Genomic DNA, 17,989 nt, shown 5'->3' on the forward strand with positions numbered 1-17,989 from the left:
GGGACCTGGAGTAGAGGGCGGGCCCAGGTCCCTCCCTCTCCACTCCCCTCCTCCAAGGACACTAGGGGAGTGATTAAGAACTGGTTCAGAGGCAAGCAATAGCGCCCTGAACCTACCCCAGAGAAGAGAAAGCGCGAGACCCAGAGAACAGTACCGGTAATTTGCCACAATATATTGTGTAACAACAACTTTTTGCACATCTACACCTCCCCCCCAAGTTAAAAGAACACTAAGGTTGTAAAGTCATGCACTTTAAAGTTAGCATTAATTCTGGTAGTTCCTATCTACAACCTCAATTTGGCACTCTTGTGTGTTTGTATTATGATACAATTTTTAATTACATAAATCACACAATTTTTTCCCCAGGACCCCTACATCACAAAATTGCCACATGAGACAGATGAATGGGAGGCTAGGATAATACCAAACTCATTTACATTTCTAGAAATCCAGGGTCAAATCCATTTAGATTAGATGTAGTTAGTGCAAATACAGTGTCCCCTAAAACCACTGTTATTTCCACATTAGAAACAACCAAACTGATTTCCCAAAAGCAGCCTCAGAGAGAAAGCACAAGTATTAGTGGGATTAAGGTGCAAGTAGTGAGCAGCTCTGGAAAGCTTATACATTTATTAAGGTGCAATGTGCAAAGCACGTTATTTGACAACATAACTGCAAAAAGATTAATGCAAAGATTTATGACTTTACACATGCTGCAATGACTCAAACATTGCTAAATTATGGATTGAGAAACATGTGGCGATGACTGAATTATCACAATTTCTACGTAGGGTATACCTCCTAACTTTCTAATTATCTCAGAACTTTTTGCGGATGCTCTTCCAACAGAAGCATTTCCTTAAACAAGTCAGAAGTAACATGTATACAGCACAAGTACAGTCAGTCAGTCAGTGGTCATAAATCTGCATTCTTTGCAATTGTGCTTGGATCACTGCCTGATTTTCCTTTCCACTGAAATATTTTTCAAACATTAGCCCAGTTTTCCAGAATCTGACAACTCCATCCTTCAGTCCCTTGCCCATCAGTCTGCCCGCTACCATAATTTAAAATCAGCACTACAGCCTAATCTTTTATCCAGCTTTATCGTATTAGATTCCACAACTGGTTCTTTGCTTCCTTTTCCAATTCTTTGTGGATTGAAGTACAAACTTAAACACCAAAGGAACCATACATTTTCACTTACAAAAACAAGAAATATTTATACAAGCCCAATCAAATTAATGCAGCCAATGCATCTGGAAGCTACATATCTGGACTGTTTTCAAAAAAGGCTATGAAATGGCAAACTTTTAAATTAAGTGTTTTGACAACAATGCTTAGCTCTTATATGGTGCTTTCCATCTTCTACAATCGTTACAAACATTAAACGGAAATGCTATCTGCTATTTCAGTCCCAGTTCAGGTCAGCAATGTTAAGTGGACCAGCAGCCAAAGAAGATGAAAGCGGTGTTAAAATACTTAATACTTGCATCCAAAAGAACCTTTATTTTAGTGAATTTAGATGAAAGGTGCCAACCTGACAGCCCTAGATAGCAAACTCTTCCATCCACTGTATAATGCAGTAGGGGTACAGCAAGCTTTCCATGACTTCCCATCAACGTGCCTTAGTACTGGCTCAGATGTATCACCTCTAGGATGGGAATGAGGTTCAGTTCCCACTTCCATTTAGCCTCTCTGCTGAGAGTGTCGACAGGACAGTTAGAGGTAGTTTTTCCAAAGTAGACACCTGTCCTCTAGGACCTGGGTCAAGATCAGCAACCAGTTGGCATATGCTAACAACTTTGGTTAATGCATCTTACCTTTCAAACTAGAGGGTAAAAACTTCCTCTTCTATTCTAAACTTCCAGACTCACTCCCCAGGTGACCTTTTACAAAAGCATGTTATGGGACCAAAACAGCAAGAGAAAGTAGTCATGAACCTGAATTCTGGGCAATACAAGACTTGATATAAACAACGTTGTTTGGTTTAATTTGGGATTCTTTCCAGTCTAATGATGTGCAAACATATCTAGCAAGTCCATATAGGATGACCTAGCTTAAATACTTTAGAACCAAATCGTTCCAATGACTGTGATCAACATAAACAATGTACAAAGGGGGCTATCACTGGTCAGGTATATGATAACACCAAGGGAACTCTGCAGGGCTAGCCCCACAGTATGCGAATAATGTATTTCATCACACAGACTGATTAGGAACTAGAGAAAATGGATTTCAGAAGCAAGATGTTTGGTATCTACAGAAGAGAGATGTGAGGATAAGAATGCCTTCGAATGAATGTGTTTTGTCTGCAATTGGGAAGAGGTCGAGTGGGTGGACAGTCTTTGTCTCAGAAGGGCAGCTGTGTCTACGGCAATATGAATGGTCAAATATTGCATTTAGGCCATTAAATTTAATAGGGAACTTGTTTTAAAAGTTATAGAACCCCCATGATTCAATCCAAAATTAATACTATGGCTCCTTCTAGGTCCCAATATATGCTTCAAGTGAGCCATGTGTACTGAATCCTAAAGCAGATCCTCCAGCTATGTAGAGATGCAGTTATGGAATACAGAGCACTGAAACACTGACTGCAATGAGGCATACATAGTGTCAGCTATTTCACTGTTTAATCAATTAGCTTCTCCAGCAGAGACTGAGAGAAAGAAGCAGTTCCATAGAAAACCAAGAGCTTTAGTGTAATCTGGCTCTTACCTATTGGGATGGATGAAATCTGAGAGTAGAGATCCAGCATGCGGTTGCCGTCTACGTCTACAAGATAGTTCCCTCGGCTCTCTTGATAATTGCAAAAAAAGTGCACAGCATCTGCATTCTTACAGGAAAAAAATAAACCAATAAATCTAGCAGGTGGCACAATATTCAGTTCAATCTGGAGATAGTAAATGGGGGACACTTACAGCAAAACCTTTTAAAATATCTAGTGATAAAATACAAATATACACATCTCTGTTGTATGGGAATTAAGTTTACTGTAGCTTCTTACAAAAATGGATTTTAATAAGACGTGCAGTAAGGACACAGGAGGGAACAGTATGCAGTACAGTATTTCACAACTCCTCATCTAAGGCTCTCAAGGTGTTTTACAAGCATCAGTGAATTAAATTAAGATGATGATTGCCCAAGGTCAAATACTGAGTCAGTAGCAGAATAGAGAATCAAACACAGTATTCTTGACTCAATCTGTTCCTCTAATAATCCGCACACACACTATATGTGTGGGGGGAAGGCCTTGCATGTACCAGTTGGTGAGTAAAGTTAAACAACTGCAAGGGTGCAGTTTCTGCACATAAATCAAGTGTGCACATTGCAGAATTGCTCTTTTGATCAAGGAAATATATAGTTATATTGACAAACTTTTAAACTCAAAGATTGCAATGCTCATATCCTCTGCTTAACAGCAATTAAAAAAAACCCACCACATTCAGTAGGAATCCCAAAAGAGGTAAATAATAAACAATATGGTACACTGACTTCACAAAACATTTCAGCATTTAAAACCTGTTATAGAGTTATTTTCTATTAAAACACTGTACAATAATTTAACCATCAAATACTACTGTCACAATTCAGGGCAACTGCACCTGTATTCCCCCTTCAGTGACCCATTTCCCTATGTTACTCTCAGCAATGATAGTCTGCCTAAACAAACCTGCATGCTTTCTCTTCAGAGACTGGTAACAGACTGATTGCTACAGCTGTAAGTAACATACAGCTCTTTCTAAGCAAGCCTATTTTATTCTTAAGGTAAAAAGCATTACAAAGAAAACATAATAAAAACAATAAAAGACTCTACACATATGCTCAGACGCTAACCAGAGACACCACAACTCTAACACAGGCTCGGGCAAGAGCAGTCTTTCAACACTGCACCCTGGTGGCTTCCTTGTGGTTACAAGTTCATGACAACTTCAGCTCAGAACAAGCACACAGTTTTATAGGTCCCAGTAAGCCAAGTTCTTCCAATCCTTCCCTAAGGATGGGGCCTGCTGTGGACCAGAGTTCCTTTCCATTGGCTGTCAGTCTTTGGAGAAGTCGGTTTGAACTAGTGTGTGTGTGTGTCCTGGGGGAATGGGGGGGAGAAATAGCTTCAAAGGCTGATAATGGAGGAAGTATATTAGCTTCCCCCTCCCTATCTGAAACTGTACATACAATGCCACAGTGACACATACACAACTGCACTTGTAATACAGTTTACTCCAAAGGAATTAAGCCCAATTCAATAATGTTTAACTTTATTCAGTAAAGTTTATCTTAATTCCATAAGGTTTGTTCAGGATATTAGCAATCTATGCCAACTACTCCTAGATTTAAATCTTCTTTTCCTAGTTTTGCAGTATGAACATAAAGCTAGAAAATCTGATTTTAAAATGGAAATGCTGAGAGATTGGTAGCAAAAAATAAATTTGATGAGTTACCTGTATTCCATTTAGCTGTTTCATTAACTCCTGAAAGGAAATAATAAAAAAAATCAAGAGCATGATAAACAGTTTGTACACTTCAACTGAACTGCTTTAATGATTCTATTAAATACTTGACTATCAGAAGGCAATAATGTCCAGCTAATTGAAACCCTCATGCCACTTTCAAAACTTAATGTATCAATTTGTAATCAGCACAACCAGTCCTGTGCTCCAGCTGGAGGACTAGGAGACAAGCAAATACACTGTGTTCTCCTGCAGATAGGAGGTTTCATTAGACTCACTTGCTTCTAATTCTTAATACAAGCAATAGATGTTAGGAAAACAGGAGGTTAGACACAAAGGGCAAAATCTCCTCTCTGATCAGCCATTGTGAATCTTTACTCAGATTCTCTGCCATCTCCCCAGCAGCTCCTTTAGTTGCCCCTCACCCACATCTTGCAGACCCTGATGCAACTGGACCACTTGCACCACTGAAGTTACACTGTAGAAGCAGAACTTTACAGGTGAGATCTTTCATGCAGATCAGGAAGGAGAGTTTTGTCTTAAAATATTTTGACATACACCTTTGCCTAACTTTTCATAATCTGATCTAAGTGTGTGCCCAGTTATTTACTTGCTGCTAGGAACACTGGTGTTCTTTAGTGTTGTTTCTTCCATTTTAGTCTCTCATTCTGGGGGTCTTGAAAGAAAATGGATTCTGTGTATTGTGTGATCATATTTATTTAGCATAACAATAATCTTTAGCTCCCAGTTTTTATATATCAGGCATGGTACTGTGTTTTAGTCAAACTAAAACCACCTCACTTTGTGAACTTACTCTGGACCTAGGCCCAGGAACTTCTGTCTTCATTAACGGTCCATCATAATCAAAGTCCACATCAATTTTAGCTGCAGTTTGACTGATCAATCTGTGCCCTGTAAGAAATAAAAACAATGGAAAAAAAAAAAACTAAATTAAACTCCCCCCGAGAATAAATATCCAATTCTTCTTCTTTATAAGAATATCCATTAGCTGAAGATATCTATGTTGTACTCTGTGAAGAAAACTTTCAGGGCCTGATTCTGATCTTGTACCAATGTAAATTAAGAGTAACTTCAAGGAAGACAATAGCATTATCCCAGTACAAGTGAGATCAGAAATGGGCCCCAGCTCTGCACTAGAGAAGAGGAGACAGGCTACTTTGTAGAGAAGGGGGAAAGAGAATCAGGAATCCTAGGTTCTATTTCTATCTCTGCTACTGACTTGATGTGTTACATTGAGCAAGTCTATCCCTGGACTCTCATCTGTAAGATGGGAGAGATTCACTGCCTGCAGAAGTGCAGTGACCATTTGAAAATTCCCATGGAGTCCTCAAATGAAAGGTCTTACGTTATGCTCAGTAATAATTCTAAGGGTATAAAAGAAGATGTATATCTCAGAAAAGAAAAATGACTTTGTTAAACAAATGAATACTGCATGACGAAGACAGCATGCACTGCAGCTCAGAGAACTGGATCATATTGTGGTTATCTTTATTCTGATCTATGGGTAGACTGCTGCTCTGTAGCCATGCGTGTAATGGAGGAATGATAGCAGACCTGACATCTCTAATGAAGCAGAAAGGCAGAAAACTACCATGCTTCATCAGTAATAGACTGCTCCAGTTTTTTAAAGGAACTTCTACAAAATACACCTCTACCTCGATATAATGCTCTCCTTAGGAGCCAAAAAATCTTCCTGCATTATAGAGGAAACCGCATTATATTGAACTTGCTTTGATCCGCTGGAGTGTGCAGCCCGTCCCCCCCCAGAGCACTGCTTTACCGCATTATATCCAAATTCGTGTTATATCGGGTCGTGTTATATCAAGGTAGAAGTGTATAGGATTTGCATGTGGCTTTAAAGGATGTAGAAAATAGCTTTTTCTATTGTCCACACCAAAACTGTAAGATTTAATATTCAAGAACAAAACAGTTCACAAGATACAATCTAAGCAGTATTTACTGAGTAAAATCTGAGGCATTCACATGTGATGAAAAAGAGCAAGGCAAATCTTGTAGGATCTTAAGGTTTTTAAACTTACATCATATTCAAGGAAACATTATGAGTGGAGTTTCTGGTCAAGGGTCCACATTAATTTCCTGTGTATACTGATATGAACACAAAGTATTAAGAGTGCCAAAGTATGTAATAAGCAGTACTTACAGATCAAGTGCTAAGCAAAGTAAACTTTGCAAACCTGATATTGCTAACAGTTAGCAGCAATAGAAGCGTGCTGTACATTTGTGATGCTCTGTACAAATGCTAATTAATCAATCAGCCCTTAGCAACAGAGTATCCTCCTCTTACACAGATTATTTGTAGATCATACCCCTAAAATCATCCCATCACTTTGCAGGATACATTCGAAAATGTTTAATAAATACCAACTTCCTTAAAAATAGCTAGATCCTATTATACATACATGGGATTTTATCCAATAATAGACAACTGTCAAATACTGAATTACTTCACTGAATGTCTGATGTAAAACATTAAGTGCATATTCAGAGTGAGTACAAAATGCATTTGTTGTGAATTTTTCTATGATCCTGTCAGAGGGCAGACAAATGAACTGCAACAACTGAGCACTAGAGGATATTTAAAGCGATACATACTCTGAAGAGTCCCTTGCCATGTTCAGGGATGCAGGCCAAAACTGTTTCAATGTTACATTTTTCCACATTATAATTTGACACTTCACAATTAAAAAAAAGCAACACTTTATTTATTTATATCTACTGTCACTTAAGAGCAGGGTGCCTGACATCAAGAAACACAGGGATGTAGAACCAAGGTAGGAGCCTGAAGGCCACGCATGGGTTCATTAGTTTCCCGTTGGAACCAGAGTCTTTCTACTGTCCTTATTAGGAGTTGGATTAGCCCCATAGTTTCCATATAATTTTCATTATTACAGTATCTTTTATCTGCAGATCTCAAAACCCTTTATACAGGTGAGCATCCCCCTCCTCACTTTACACATGGGAAAACCAAAGTACAGAGAGGTTAAGCAACAAGAATTGGGAGACCCATCTGTGCTCAGGTCAACAGGTGAGAAGTCATTTTATAGAGTGGATTTCTGATTTCCTGGCAGGGAAGATGTGGTGTCAGGAGGTGGTTCCAGCAATCAAGATGGGAGATGATCAGGGCACAGATGAGTATTATAGCTGCCAGGATACATAAAGTGTAGCACCTTTGAAAGAAAGCATAGGAAGAAACAGCAAGCTTTTGAGGACATGGCCTGGATCTATGGGGAGGAGCAGAAGAGGATGAAGATAGCTGCCAAGTGAGAAGTCTGGACGAAGGGAGGCTGCTTGTGTAGCCACCAGAACATGAGAAAGTAGAGTGAGCTAACAAGCTCAGTGTAGGCTGTTGCCTGTCCCTAAGCCCAGGAAGGACTAACACCATCGCCAAAGTCTGAACAGACCCATCCTTCAGGGCACATAAATTCAAAACACAAGACTCACAAAGTAACACTAAAACAAAGCTATTGCCATGACCGAAGTAGGCTGCAGGGGCATAGAACCTTTTCTTTTGCATCACCCCTGCCACAGGAGCCCACTTTCTTCTTGCAGCTCCCCTCTTCATCTGAGCTCTCTCAGCCACCTGTCCCTTCACAGCTGGATCTGAATCCAAGAGCTGGCTGTTCCCGGTTCCCAAGCCCTCCCAGTCCCAAGGGGCAAACTACCCTGTTACACTTGGACCTAGCCATGTTAAGTTCTAAACATGCATGTTTGTAATCTCCATTAAAGTAGGATGGGAGTTACATCCACAGCAAGGAGAGTACAGATGCCAGAACATTACCAGGAAACCAAGAAAAAAAGACAAGTTGGTCTCTGTACTCTTCAACTACAGCAAAATTATTAACTGTACAACCAAACTAACATTCTCATCCACAGTTTTTGCTGCAGAGTATCCAAGGGCCATTCCCCAAGCAAATTATCTGCTGTCAATTAATCTCAATTGGTGTAACTGATTCAGAGCTTTTGTAGCATCACTCCTACACCAGGTCAATACCTGGTAAATGGATGCTAGCTGGATTCATCAGAGCACAGATAGAAGTTACCACTCAACAATATCACACTGAGTGCCAGGAACAGATCTCTCAATCACCCCTAAAGTGAAACGCAACAGAGCAGGGCCGCCCAGAGGGGGGGCAAGTGGGGCAATTTCCCCAAGGCCCCACAGGGGCACCCACAAGACTATAGTATTCTATAATATTGCAACTTTTTTTTATGGAAGGGGCCCCTGAAATTGATTTGCCCCAGGCCCCCTGAATCCTCTGGGCAGCCCTGCAACAGAGTGTACCAGAGCTCCAGAAAGATAAACATATGGGAAGACAGGCAAATACCCAGGTATACGGAAAGCATCCTGTAGCAGAGTGCAGTATTATCAGCTGTCTAACCCTCTACTTTTCTGCAGATAAATTATACCGCAGAAAAATAATACAGAATTCCACAGCTCCATCCTGGAGGCTCACTTTCCCCCACAAGATTTTACATTGAGAAGGGGCTTGAGAAGCTTATTAGAGTAATTTTGCTTGAAATAAGTATTTAGTAAAAGAAATAACGGAAGGAATCTCAGACCTGCATTTCTCAGCAGAAATTTTGCATTTTGAATAGAACCATTTGGCCAAGATTTTCAGAAATGACTTGTAATTTTATATGCCTCAGTTTTTGGGTGCCCAACTTGAGAAACCTTAAAGAGGTCTGATTTTCAAAAAGTGCTCAGCACCCAGCCTCTGACTGGCAGCCATGTTTAACTTATTTCTAGCTGAGTTCTCAACTGCTGCTACTTTGGAAAATCTAGGCCACTGAGTACAGTTATTCTCATCAGTTTTAATTCTGAGTGCTACACCTTAGTTTAAGTGACAACACCATAAAGAAGTGCATTATTAATGAGCTTTGTTTGGAAAGCAATGTTTAGCAGTGGTACAAATAGTGGGCTACACGAAAAAGTAGTTTCACCAGAGAAGTTACTGGATATAAAAGTTCTGATGTTCATTAAAAGCAACATAATTCATAGCCAATAAGGGCTGTACATTTAGTAGTTCAGCTATAAAGTCACAAAGATTAAAAGGCAGACAATAGACTAAAATAACCTTTCATTTTGCCCTCAGAATGAGATCACAACATACCCTATGACACAAATTGATCCTCTCTTCCTCCAGCACTGCAGTTTTCCTTGGCAAATAGCTCTATTTCTCTTCCCTCAGTCCCACACTTTCCAAACATCTATTTACTGCCTTCGTCTCTCCTTCAGTCTGCCCTGCCCTCTCTCTCTGCGCAGGAACATCACGTACTTCAAAGACAAGATCCTCTGCAGTCTCCCTCCCCAATTCCCTTTTCCTCCTTCCCAGTGTCACTACGGCTCTCTCTTATTTGCACCAGCCTATGTATCCAATCCAGCTTTTTATAACTTTCAACAAACAGCCAGTTAACTAATGAAGACAGAAAGGGTGTGGGTACAGTGATTCAAACCTCTTCACAGGGACATAGTACTACTTTTCCACCTTTTTGGATGTAGGCGGAATGGAAGGCAGGGACTCCTGGGTGGACAGGCAATGCGACCTGGGCTGGGGAGGAGGAGGGGATGACACTGAAGAGGTTGTCGGATTCCCCAGCTAGTTTCTTGACCTCCAAATTCAGGTTGGAAGTGACCCTCTTGAGCAGGCCTTGGCATCGGTGCCAACTTTTCCTGGCGCTGCTGGGTGCTCAATTTTCCCTCCCCCAGCTCCACCCCTGCCCTGTCCCATTCCAACCCCTTCCCCAAAGCCCCCAACCCAACTTCACTCTCCCCCTGCCCCTATTGGACTCCTTCCCCAAATCCCCGCCCCAGCCCCACCTCTTCCCTGAGAATACCACATTCCCTCTCCTCCCTCTCCCTCCTAGCACTTGCTGCTGCAAAACAGCAGCTCTGCGGTGGCAACCACTGGGAGCTAGGGGGAGAAGAGGAGCCGCGGCGCACTCAGGGGAGGAGGCGGAGTGGAGGCGGAGGTGAACTGGGTCGGGGAGCTACCAGTGGGTGCAGAGTCACCACCTATGGGCCTTGGTGCTCCCTGAAGTCATAGGGGGCGGGGGGGACTATTGATTTGTGAGGGCTCTGCCACCACCTCATCCGGGGATGACGAGGACGACTGAACCACTGGAGGGTGGGGAGCATCCCCTTCCTCAATTGAGGACTGCTCTGTGGCCTCTGGAGGCTCCCGCATTCGACTCAGTACCATGCTCCAACTCTGGTGCCAGCTGCGCTGGGGGTGTCCAATGCAGCCTGGGAGAAGCAATGGGAGTAAGGTGCCAGTACAACAGGTACACTCCCACAGGTTCCAGCACTGCCACTGGGCAGGCCATTGCCCTTGACCCCATGTTGGTGCCGCAGGCGCCTTGGCAAGTTCCTGTCTGGAAGGCAATTTGCCCTTTACAGGTGAAGTGTTGAACTGGCCCTCTGACCTGGACTACTGCCTTTCTGGTGACCAGGGCAAGGCCGTCGAAGCCTGAGTCTCTCAACTGTCCCTCGTCGGCACCAGTATGGAGAAGGCGAGGACTGGAGCCTGCCTGAAGAACAGTACCAGGACCCCGGCAACCAGTACTATGACCAGGAATGATCCCGTACTGGAGAGAACTGATGCCTGGGAAACCTGTGACGCGATGGTGATTGGCACCTTGCCGATCTCTGGTGGGAGAACATAAAGTACTGACAGTATGAGAATTGATGCTGTGACTCCGGAGTCCCATGTCTTGTTGGTAGGGACCATGGCATCAGAGATGTAGACCTCCTGGCTGGAGACTGAGGCTGCAGCGCCAGGTTCCTGGGCCGTGGCAAAGGGGAATGATGCCTGCAGTCCAGAGACGCTCCACTGCTTTCAGGGGTGGCCCCATAACTGGCCTGGCCATCGGGACCAGTGTCTTGGCAGAACCCGCCATGCGGCCAGGAGTCTGTGGTGCCGGTCGGCCTAGATCTTCTTTAGCCGTCAGGCCGGCTTTGGGCGCAGATGGTCCGCTACCGCTCACCAGAGTCGGAGGCGGGTCCTTGGCTGGGCTAGGTGGTCCCACCACAGCAGTATTCCCGAGATCCTCCATAATGGGCACAAGGCCTAACACAGGTCCTTTGCCCAAAGTTCCCTTCTTGTGTGGTGCCAGCAGACCAGTCGACTTACACTGCTTCTTTGGTACGAGTGAGGGGGAATGGTGCCAGGCAGATTCTGGTCCTGGCGGTGCACTGCATGGTGAAGCCAAAATAGCGGGCATGGAGTCTGAGTGTGAGGGCTCTGATGTTGGGTCAGAGCAGCCTCCATGAGGAGGGCCCTCAATCAAAGGTCCTGGTCTTTCTGAGTCCGGGGATGAAAGTTTTTGCAGATCCATCCCTTGTCTTTTCTGTGGGATTCCCCCAGACACTTTAAACAGCTATCGTGAGGGTCACTGATGGGCATTAGCTGGCTGTACTCAAAACATGGCTTGAAGCCTGGGGAACAGGGCATGCCCTGCTCCGGGACAAAGTCCCAGTTGGGACTCTAACCACTAAACTACTACTGAAACACATAACTAACTAATCACTCAACTAAATTAAGAAGAATGATCTAAACAATGAAGAACCGCTAATGCTCTTGCGATGCAAGATCAGGCGCTCCAACCAACAGTTGCGGGCGGAAAGAAGCAACTGAGAACGCGTATGGCCAGCATGAGCGCAGCACTCCAGAGGGCCCCACAGCCAACCCTACGGATATCACTAAGGGAGAAATCTCTGACAACTGTGCATTTGGGCGTGCACGCACCTAGAATGGAATCAAAATAAGCAAGCACTCGAAAAAGAAAGGAAAGTTTTAGGAGTGTTTTTTTAAGTTTAGAGATACTACAGAAGGGTCAGACTATGACACCCTTTGCCACATTAAAAGCATCTTGAGCCATGAGTGGCCCTACCAACTTCAGTGAGACTACTTGTATGGTGAGGCACTAGCCAATCTGTTAAGTATTGTAATCTGGCCCTTAATAATAATAATCATCTGAAAATTTTCCTTTTAATTTCAGACAGACTCTCCAAGTAAACATACTCGTTCTGAAAGCCATTCAAGGTTTGCTACCTAGTTTAACAATCAAATCATGCTCAGAAAAACAAACAAACATGTATGCTTCCTTAAGGACAGATACATTACAACTACCCCAGTAACGCACTCCTCACTTGCAAAATGGGGGGGGGGGGGATTTGTAAAGCACTGAGAGCTAGGTATTCTATCCATCCCTTGGATTTATTTTATTTATAAATGTTTAATAAAAAATATCTAATGTCAACTCCATGGGCAAATTCTGCTCTGGACGGTGCAGCAAAGGAAGCAAAAGGTGTTTCCCAGTGCATCCGCCTTAACATAAATCCCACCAGCTAGGACAAGAGCTACACTGCGGGGAAGCTATCTGGAGTATTTTCTGCTGCTCCCCTGGCTAGTGGTTTTCACAGCATAAGTCACTAAGGATTCATTTCTTTCATCAGCTAAATTTATTACATAGTAAAATTGATCTACATTGCACTGCTTTTCAGAGGTTCTCAGCACTTCTGAGAAATCAGGCCATATACTGAAGAAAACGGACTAGGTGCAGATTAAGAACACCTTTTGAAAACACTCACATCAAAAGCAATAATCCATAGATAACTGTGCATATGCGCGCTCTCTCTCTCTCTGAAGGGATCAGTTTAGGAAAAAAAAAAAAAAAAAAAAAAAAAAGTACATCACAGCATTCCAAGGAATACTGAAAGGAAAAACAATAAAATACTCAGCAGAGCAGCAAAGAGCTAAGCAAGGGTCATTCCCACCCCTCTTTGTTGTTGGTATTTATGCAAAAGTTTCTGTGAACTAGATATTTGCTAAGGGCACGTAATAGTACTTTAAAAACAAACAACTGTACTGTGCAGTGCTGTATAAATTTACATTGTCATAGCTCATGTGTCTTATTGTATGAATAAACTAAATCTCTGGTACACAGTGCAGGAATTATTCAACTGATCTGAAAACATGTTACTGCTCCCCAGTTAACATAATCGTCCTTGTGCCTTAAAGGTGATTTCATCAAATTAGAAATGTTGATCAATTTGTGGAACAGGTTTTTTTTGTTGTTTTTTATTTGTTTTTTTAATAAAACCTTTTCAGGGGCAGTTTTTCCACGCTATCTTAATTTTCAGTAATCCTGAGCCATTTGAAAATGAGACATGCAAATATTAATTTTCTCCATTTGTTTGCTGTCGTCTGCAATATATTACACTTCATTTTCCACCAAAGGCAAATAACCTTTAGGCTGTTTCACAGATATAATATACAAATACATTTTTTACTCATTTTCTAAACAAGAAGCCTACATATCCTGTTAACAGAGCACTTGGATTTATGAGAACCTGTGTAATGGCAGACCTGATTTATTACTCTCTACTATTTCAAAAGGAATCTCTCCCTTCTCCTTATTACACCTTTACTCCCCGCACCTTTGAAACTGAGAAGCTTTGCCATATGCAACACAATAGAATTCCCTTCTCTTCTTGAGTTGAAAACTGAAGAGATGTCCAGGTGGGAGGGGGGAACCTAACAAAGCCTTTGATGAATTAGGCCACGTCTACACTACGGGATAATATCGAATTAGCTAAAATCGGTTTTATAAAACTGATATTATAAATTCGATTTCATGCGGCCACACTAGGCACAGTAATTCGGCGTTGTGCGTCCATGGTCCGAGGCTAACGTCGATTTCTGAAGCGTTGCATTGTGGGTAGCTCTTCCGTAGCTATCCCATAGTTCCCGCAGTCTCCCCCGCCCCTTGGAATTCTGGGTTGAATCATTATTGTCGCGGGTGGTTCTGGGTAAATGTCGTCAGTCATTCCTTCCTCCGGGAAAACATCAGCTGACAATCCTTTCGCGCCGTTTTTCCCTGGATTGCCCTGGCAGACGCCATAGCATGGCAACCATGGAGCCCGTTCAGCTTTTTTTTTTTCCGGCACCGTATGTGTACTGGATGCCGCGGACAGAGAGGCGATACTCCAGCGCTACACAGCAGCATTCACTTGCTTTTGCAATGATAGCAGAGATGGTTACCGGTCGTTCTGTACCGTCTACTGCCGGAGAAAACTGGCAATGAGATGACGGTTATCTCTCCCCCTCTGTACTGTCCGCTGCTATCATGAGTGCCCCTGGCTGAAATCGGCCGGGGGCGCAACGCAAAAGCAAAATTGGGATTGACTCACTTGGGACTGAGTCAATCCCTCCCTTATGGTTTCTAAAAATAGAGTCAGTCCTGCCTAGAATAAGGGGCAAGTGTATTAGAGGACCAGTGTATCAGAGCACAGCTGCTCCGTGTCAGTATTCACAGGGGGTGCCCCTGCAACAACCCCACCCGTTGCTTCCCTCCTCCCCCAACCTTCCTGGGCTACCGTGGCAGTGTCCCCCCCCCATTTGTGTCATGAAGTTATAAAGAATGCAGGAATAAGAAACAGAGACTTGTTAGTGAGATAAAATGAGGGGGAGGCAGCCTCCCGGGGCTATGACAGTCCAGGCAGTACAGAATCTTTTCTTTACACAGGAAAGGGAGGGGGCTGATGAAGCTCAGCCCCCAGTTGCTATGATGAAGACAGTTACCAGCCGTTCTGTACCATCTACTGGGAGTAACTGGGAGTCATTCCCATTTTTACCCAGGCGCCCCCGGCCAGCCTCACCTGAGGCCAGCCAGGAGCACTCACGGGCTGATGGCGACGACGGATATCAGTCATATTGTACCGTCTACCACCAGGGAGGGGGAGAGGAGCGGATACTGCTCTTCACTGCTGCAGCATCGCGTCTACCAGCAGCATTCAGTACACATAGGGTGACATTGAAAGAAGTCAAGAAATGATTTCTTTCCCTTTTCTTTCACGTGGTGGTGGTGGGGGGGAAATGAGGAGCTATTCCCTGAACCACGCCAGACACTGTGTTTGAACCTACAGACATTGGGAGCTCAGCCAAGAATGCAAATACTTTTCAGAGACTGCTGTGGACTGTGGGATAGCTGGAGTCCTCAGTACCCCCTCCATCCATGAGCGTCCATTTGAGTCTCTGGCTTCCCGTTACGCTTGTCACGCAGCGCTGTGTATCCTGGAGATTTTTTTTCAAACGCTTTGGCATTTCGTGTTCTGTAACGGAGCTCTGATACAACAGATTTGTCTCCCCATACAGCGATCAGATCTAGTATCTCCCGTACGGTCCATGCTGGAGCTCTTTTTGGATTTGAGACTGCATCGCCACCCGTGCTGATCAGAGCTCCACGCTGGGCAAACAGGAAATGTAATTCAAAAGTTCGCGGGGCTTTTCCTGTTTACCTGCCCGCTGCATCCGAGTTCAGATTGCTGTCCAGAGCGGTCAGTGGTGCACAGTGGGATACCGCTCGGAGGCCAATAACGTCGATTTCCGTCCACACTAACTGTAATCCGATATGTTAATATCAAATTTAGCGCTACTCCTCTCGTCGGGGTGGAGTACAGAAATCGATTTAAAGAGCCCTTTATATCGATATAAAGGGCGTTGTACTGTGGATGGGTACAGCGTTAAATCGATTTAACGCTCTTTAAATCGATTTAAACGCGTAGTGTAGACCAGGCCTTAGTCCCAGTTTGGCTTCAGACAGATATTTTCTGACTATCAATACCTGTAAATTTGTTTTAACCTCTGGCCACTTTGAGCAAGTGCTGGGCAGATTATGGATGCACAGTAGCTCACACATATTCTAGCAGTGCCAAGAATAGATATATTCTTTCAGCCCTGCAGTATTCCATTTACCCACTTACACAGGACATGCATTTTTGTTTAAAAGGGAAACAAAATTTTTAACTAAAGTAAATCATGAGTCTGTGCATGTATACTTTCATGACAATTCTGAGAGGTTGATTTGCTGATCTCTTGTGTCTTATCTGAATATCATCATAGTCAAGTTCTAGAATAAATTTGCATAGAGAAATAAGTAAAGAGCTCTCATCTTAACAGCTAGGAAACAGATTAAACCAGGGGTCGGCAACCTTTCAGAAGTGGTGTGCCGAGTCTTCATTTATTCACTCTAATTTAAGGTTTTGCGTGCCAGTAATACATTTTAACATTTTTAGAAGGTCTCTTTCTATAAGTCTATAATATATTATTAAACTATTGTATGTAAAGTAAATAAGGTTTTTAACATGTTTAAGAAGCTTCATTTAAAATTCAATTAAAATGCAGAGCCCCCCCGGACCGGTGGCCAGGACTTGGGCAATGCGAGTGCCACTGAAAACCAGCTTGCGTGCCGCCTTTGGCACCCGTGCCATAGGTTGCTTACCTCTGGATTAAACTATTGTCAAGATGGCTCAGAAAGCACATTTTCATATGGCTCAGGTCAAATCCTACAACAAGACCTGGGGACAGATGCTCAACTCATGTAAATGGTCAAAACTCCATTGAAGTCAATGAAACTGTGACAATTTACACCAGCTGAGGAATCTCCCTCCAAGCTAGTCTGACACAGCACTGTTGTACTGAAAGAAGAGATACTGATGCTGCACTGTTAGAGGTGATGTCCTTCAGATGATGTGTTAAATCCAGCTCCCTTCTGAAGGACACTGTCCAGACAAAATTTAAGGAGCCCAGGCCACTTTGTAAAAGAGTAAGAGAGAAAAAATTTCTGCACAAACATTCCCACTCTTGTCCAAAACGGTGTCCATTATTCCTGAGCACATAATGGTTTACACATTGACCCACATGTTTGCAGCTTTATCATTATCTAAATTGTTACAGAATGTTGGGATCCCTCCAGGATGAAAAGATCCACATAAACCCAAATAGACTAAGCAAAAACAGGATAAGTTCTAGGAATTTTATGGCTTGTCAGAACCCTGTCCAAGATAGTGAGCCAAAGTCTTTGCTCTCTGTAACTGGTCTTATATCCAATTGAGTCAGGACCTACCAGATAATTACTTGTTATGTTTAATGTTATGGTTATTTTTAATGAACCTTTGTACTATATATCCAAACAAGAGACACCTGCACACAGATTATAACCAGATCCCAAACTACATGTTCCCAACAAGTCTGACATTTTAATATTAATGTAACCTGCAAAAGGAAAGCAACAGGAGTAATGGAGTTGCTCTGAAAATCAGGCACATAAAATGGAAGTGACCTACCTCTGGGCACCAGATTTTGAAAAATGTGGCCTTTGTCCTTAAAAGGTAACTGTAATTGCATGGTTGAAAAAAAACACAGTTTTAGGTGTTCCCTGCTCCCGATTATTAATATTGTCTTTATTATTATAGGATGCTCAAACATGTGAAATGTCACTGGGGTTATGTTACAGCCTCACTCCTCAGAACTAGAAAGCATTAGTGTCTGAAACTTCCCTAAACAACCCCATGTACTTTGCATACTTATGCTGACCATTTGCCAGTAGCAGCCTAAGTGCTTGTCTACATGGGAAAGTTTTATCATTTATGCTGATGTTGTTACACCAGTATAACCGCCTGTGTGGACACTTTTATTATCTTGGTATAAGAGTGTTTTTTT

The 17,989-nt window shown here is 42.9% G+C and overlaps 1 protein-coding gene across 3 annotated transcripts in view; it reads right to left on the bottom strand.

The window, feature by feature from the left end:
- The window catches only part of ABAT (4-aminobutyrate aminotransferase), a 164,268-nt gene that overhangs the window by 77,595 nt on the left and 68,684 nt on the right, over positions 1-17,989 (bottom strand). For 2 of the 3 annotated variants that reach the window (XM_032769066.2, XM_032769067.2), the window contains exons 3-5: positions 5,260-5,357; positions 4,437-4,466; positions 2,716-2,833 (exon numbers count right to left, since the gene is read on the bottom strand). In XM_032769066.2, coding sequence (XP_032624957.1) covers positions 2,716-2,833; positions 4,437-4,466; positions 5,260-5,357 — 246 coding nt within the window. Of the gene's footprint in view, positions 1-2,715; positions 2,834-4,436; positions 4,467-5,259; positions 5,358-6,505; positions 6,573-17,989 lie in introns of all 3 variants that reach the window. The other variant, XM_075069286.1, reaches the window with a different exon arrangement.

The sequence above is a fragment of the Chelonoidis abingdonii genome, chromosome 9, assembly GCF_003597395.2.
Source record: "Chelonoidis abingdonii isolate Lonesome George chromosome 9, CheloAbing_2.0, whole genome shotgun sequence".
In the NCBI taxonomy this organism is placed as follows: Eukaryota; Metazoa; Chordata; order Testudines; family Testudinidae; genus Chelonoidis; species Chelonoidis abingdonii.